This window comes from Vanessa tameamea, chromosome 23, assembly GCF_037043105.1.
Source record: "Vanessa tameamea isolate UH-Manoa-2023 chromosome 23, ilVanTame1 primary haplotype, whole genome shotgun sequence".
Classification (NCBI taxonomy): Eukaryota; Metazoa; Arthropoda; class Insecta; order Lepidoptera; family Nymphalidae; genus Vanessa; species Vanessa tameamea.
This window is the reverse complement of record NC_087331.1, coordinates 3,669,554-3,675,553: the sequence shown is the minus strand read 5'-3', so window position 1 is coordinate 3,675,553 and position 6,000 is coordinate 3,669,554. Positions and strand designations below refer to the sequence as shown.

The 6,000-nt window shown below is 30.4% G+C and overlaps 1 protein-coding gene across 1 annotated transcript in view; it reads right to left on the bottom strand.

The window, feature by feature from the left end:
• Positions 1 to 1,980: 1,980 nt before the first annotated feature.
• Positions 1,981 to 6,000, bottom strand: part of LOC113401931 (uncharacterized) — a 64,839-nt gene continuing 60,819 nt past the window's right edge. Inside the window, exon 8 of the mRNA XM_026642009.2 lies at positions 1,981 to 2,321. Coding sequence (XP_026497794.1) covers positions 2,191 to 2,321 — 131 coding nt within the window. The 3' untranslated portion in view covers positions 1,981 to 2,190. The remainder of the gene's footprint in view (positions 2,322 to 6,000) is intronic.

The following is a 6,000-nucleotide window of genomic DNA, read 5'->3' as shown; positions in this document are numbered from 1 at the left end:
GGGTTCAGCAAGTATTAAATACTAGTAAATTTAAATTTAATTTCTTTATTGTTATTTAAATTATATTCTATTTTTTTAGTTACATCCTCCTTCTTAAATAAAAATAGGATTTAATTTGATTCGTTCTTTAACAATTTAGTTCTCATCATCATAATATTAACATTATATACATCTGACATTTCAATTTATTATTCATAAAAATAAATATAACCAATGAAATATAGATGGTATCCCAGTCGAGCTATACTGAACCCGAACCAAAACAAAAGTTACACCATGCCTAAATATACACTCACAATCTCCCCATTTACTGGAGATATTTAAAAAAGAATACTTACCACCAGAGCCGGATTTAAAGATCTGGAGCCCCTGGGGCCAAAAATGAGTGGAGGCCGAGCAGCGATAGTGGAGCGGGGGTCACTAATTATTATTTTACAAATTAATTTGAACATTTTCATTTGTAAGTCAGGTTTGTTAGTAATAATGTTTACTTTTTGTATCAGTAACTTAAAAAAAGTAATTATCTCATCGGAATCCCTGTTGTAGGAGGCCCCGGAGCAGGTGCCCCGGTTGCATTCCTCTAAATCCAATACTGCTTACCATATTTGGGTATAATTGTCTGTTCTTCTATTTAAATAAAATAACGTATATGATGAAAAATAAAACACATCGAAACTTGGCACGTTAAATTCAAAATCTTATTTATTCTTAAACCATTACAGATAATTTTACATATTTATCACTTATATGTGAACATATCTCACAGCTTATTTACATCAAATATTATTGTACTTCATTGGTATACTTTATTTTTATCAACTGTTATAATAAAATGTTCAAATTTACACGATGTTTTCCAGTTTGAAAGTTTTTTTTATATATAAAATTTTATAACAAAGGATTTATTGTTCTATTTTTAAGGTCAACAAACCTTTATGTCACTGTCATTGTGTTCAGTGTGAGCTGTCACTGTCATTGAATTCAGTGTTGCTTGTAAATAGTTTTAAAATGTTTAACATTTTCAATTGTTATTAAACTCACAAATAAAATACATTTTAGTACACATAATGGTATTATATTTTAATAAAATAATGTATCTTTACTTGGCCATTGTCATTTGTCATACTGAAACAGAAAATTTTTCGTCACAGAAGTGCGATTCTGTAAAGAAATCCCTTCGAATCTCACTCGTGAAATATTGACAATAGACTTATAGTGATACGTCATTTTGTCGCATATTAAATTCTGAATTTTCAAGCTCGTGTTCTGTGAGTTTCGAGTTTCTTGTTACAGAATAGCATAACAGTCTCCTGATATGAAACATTAAAATATTGATTATCGAAAGAATATACGATTAAAGAAAACCACTAATCATTTAATACGGAAAAATACAACCATAGATTTTCGTAAATAAATTAAATATATTTATCTACATTACACATTTCCCCTGTGACGTGGGAGTAGGGAGCGCGGGAAGAGGCATTACGGCATAAAAGAGCGTCATGGCGTTTGCCGTGCCGTCGGTCGTCGCTACTTCTTACCCCCAAAGTGCGCTAATTGATGTTTCACATCAAGATAGACAGTAAATGACAAATTGATGTTTTAATACAGCGTCGTTAGTTCTAAACTATAGCCATTTGTGTATATTACTTTATGGTGCTCAGTTACGCTCCATTTAAAACGTCAAACGTTCAAAGTAAATCATTATGAAGAAACTAACCCAATCTTATTTCTACGAATGTCTGGATTTGTTTAAAGTAAGCAAGAATTTAAATTGTTACCCATATTTTTATTACAATAACTAATGATGACTTAATATAAATATAATTAAATATATAAATAATTATATCTGTATTAATAAAAAAGATGTTGTTTAATCAAAGTTTTTAGTTAAATTTTTCATAAAAATAGTTTTGAATATAAATTTTCGCAAAAATAATAACAACATAAAAAGATTATTTCAAAAAAAATATCTACAATTATTTGAAATCCAATAAAATCATAATTGCCTACACATATATTAGTACTTATTACGAAAATATAGAAATATTAAAATGTAAATCATATCACTTATTAAAGCGATAATATATTAAATACAAGTTATTCATTTAAATATATCTGTACATATTTTCAACTAGAAAACATCATTATCCGAATGGATTACATCGATAACTGTACATCGTATTATTGTTATCCGAATTCGCCTAAACTTTTTACAATATTAAGTAATAATGAAAGAAGTATTAAATATTTCACTAAATTCACATGAAAAGATTTCATTGATGAATTGTTACCGTGCTGCATTGCGGCTGGCGTTTCACCTGAAAAATAAAATGAATGTAAATAACCGTACTTCATAACACATATACAAAAAAAAACCTATATTGCTAAGTGCAAAATATACTATTTGATGACCTCCGTAGTTGAGTAGGGTGTACACCGGTTTTCATGGGTACGCCACTCCGAGGTCCCGGGTTCGATTCCCGGCCGAGTCGATGTAGAAAAAGTTCATTAATTTTCTATATTGTCTTGGGTCTGGATGTATGTGGTATCGTCGTTACTTCTGATTTTCCATAACACAAGTGCTTTAGCTACTTACATTGGGATCAGAGTAATGTATGTGATGTTGTCAAATATTTATTTATTTATTATTTATTTATTGATACCTATCATATTTATATTTTATTGTAATTTACTAATCTTAAGTTTATTTAAAGTATGAAGACTGTTTGACAAAAGACCAATGTCATCGCACTGGTTGACCTTTGTCAAACAGTTCTTCATATAAATAGTTAATGAGGATATAAGTGTTAATCCTACATCGTCAATGCAATATCTATGATGGAAAAAAGTCTTGAGGCTGTAGTAACACTGACTCTCTGAGTCTTCGCACTGGAATACAAAAACACTTTGTAATGGTAAAATTATCGGGAAAGGCTACTTAGATGGGCTTGCACTGATAGCGTATATTAGTATGATTACACGGTATATATTACATTTTTTTATGTTTTAGGTAGTCAGCCAAATGGGCCACTTGATGGTAAGTAGTCACCACCAGCCATTGACATTGGTTGGTAAGAGATAGTAACCATTCCTTACATCAAACCAGTGCGTCACCTATCTTGGGAGTTAAGATGTTATGTTCCTTGTGCCTGGAGTTAAAATGGCTCGTTGGATCTTCAAACTAAAACACAGCAATACTAAATACGGCTGTTTGGTGGTAGAATTTCTGATAAGTGGTTGTGTGTATCCAAACGGGCTTGCACGAAGCCCTAACACACCCAATATTTATTTAATCAAATTTTAAGACTGCACCTTTCTGAGTAGTTTAAAATTTAATTCTGCGTCTATGAGAAACTGAGTCTCAACCCAAAGTCTAGCATAAAATTAACCCAAGATTTAATATCCCGCTGCTAGTTTAAGATAAGTTATTCACGTATTCTAAATATTGGGTTCGAAATTTAAATTTATTCAAAATGAATTCATTATTCTATAAGCGTAGATGCGGTTAGAAAAAAAAAACTTTGACGTATTCAATTGAATAGGGTCGATGAAACTGGAAGATTAATAGTTGAATTCAGAAGCTAAAGCAGAACTTGATTTATATTTCAATTCGCGGCTACAGAACAGAGCTATTTTTTGGATCATTTTATATTGATAGTATCTGGTTTCCATTTGATTTAATTTGCGTCCATAATAACATAGTATTATTTGAGTATCATCACAATTACTTACGATTGACGGGCTCATAAAACATTACTTATAATTTTCTACGGAGTAGATTGCTTTTAAGGAAGGCCCATCTAATTGTACGTTGGAATAAGGCAAAGAGTCGTTGATTTGTTATCAAGTGGATATAATAATATGTTGTTACCGTAATGACATTATGATATATCGATAACAATGTATCAACGCTAACATATCTACTAGAATATATTATATATAAGTGAAGGTAACGATTTAAATCCTGCCAACTAATACTGCGATCTAAAGGTTCAAATACAAGTTCTTTAATAGTTAAAAAAAAAACAATGTTAATAAACTATATTTGTATGTAAGATTTTAAATTAACATGGTTATTTTTATTACTTTAAGTATTTAAAACGGGATATTTACCGGCAGTCTCTTGAACAAGACATTCGTAGATAATGTCAAAATATCGAGCTCCACCAAATAAAAATAAAAAACATGGTAAATAATCCGTTTTAAATACTTATAATATATTTGTATGATACGAGTATATTTTTATTTCCCGCGCGCAGCCGGGGCAGATCGCTATTTCAACAAAATATTGTCCGCATTACGCGAATTATTACTTTTAGAAATATTTTATTAATTCTGTATTAAATGAAAAGGGCAACTAATTATACGAAAGGCATTTTTTTAATCTATATCCAAGGCTAATGGTATCAAAAGATTTTTATTTTTTGTTCAATGAAGATTATACGATATTTAATTAATATGAAAAAGGTAAAATTATCTCTTCTATAGCATAACATTATATGAAAATAAACTTTTCTTACATTTTCGTATTCTATGAGATTTTCTTTTATGATTTTTTTATTAATATGGTTTAATATTTATCCAAATCGTTTGAGATGTTCCATAATTAAGGATAATATTTTACGATAAAAAATTTGTGAGTCCAGTGGTTTGTTTTTTATTTATTCTGAAGTTTTATTTGTAGCATTTATTTGAAATATAATAATTTTATGTTTACTGAGCCATATTTTATTTAGAAAAACATGTTTGGGTGTATATTGATGAATAATGATGCCCGCTTTAATGAATCCCTAATATTCTTCCACTATAAATATAAGTAAAGCTTGTATTAGGAGTGTGAATGACAGTTACATATATAGGGCAAGAGGTCAAATTCGAAAATGCGACTTTTACTTCGTCAGGCACCTAAGGAATTGCGATTAAAGTAGATCAAATGATACTGAATTGTACAAGTATAAAAACATATTTTTTTCATTACCCTACAAATATTATAATGCGTTATGTCTGTCACCTCGTAACGCTTGAAACGCTAAACTGATTTAGACGAAATTTCTTATGTAGACAGTTTGAATCCTGGGTTTATATGCTTCATAGTTTAATGAATTCAGCTAGTATTTAATAAATATTGAAATATTAAACATGATTATGCATTTATTTCTTTAATTGATATGATTCTTGCTCAAATAAGGAATAGTGTGGGAAAAAAATATCACAGAGTTTATGTTTATTTAATATTTTCTCCTCACCGATTTTTTTCACGGCGGTTAATCTCAAGGGTGAGCCCACCACGCAGGATTATTATTACAGTGCTCAAGTGTGTGTGCAAATACTCTTGATTCCCTCACTCTCATAATCCGATTGAATGGCAAATCCGACACGACAAAAAGTTTGCTTTCCGAAACACGGAAATGTCTATTTCTAACTTCTAGGGCTGCTCCTGACATTTTTGTGAGAAAAAAGTTTATTTGTCTAACTTGGAGTTTGACCCCAGGAGCTCGAGATCTATGGTCTAGCTACTAGACCAACGAGGCAGTCGAAGCAACCTACTCAAGTATCAGTAGTTGTCATGCTGGTAAACTGCAATCAGTGAAATGCAACTACATAGAGTTTACATTTAATATACTATGATACTATGTATACTTAATATACTATGTACTACGTAGCTTTCCCTTAGGAGTGTACTTCATGTGTTTCTATATTATCACAAGACATCGACATTATAATTGACGCGACTCGGTCTTCTTATCTCGACTCGACTTATTTTTTTTCTCTTACAAATTTTCATGTTTTCCCTTATACAATGAAAAAAAAGATCAATATAAAATATTGTAGATTAAACTTTGAGAATTTAAAAAACAGTTTAGAGTTTAAAGGAAAGTTACATTTCAACGGGATTCGTTCAAAAGATGAGGAACAAGATTATCAAAAGATGAATATTATCAAAAGCTAAAATCGTATTAGAGTCAGGTGCGCGGAAGTCCCGGGAGAGAGATTGTA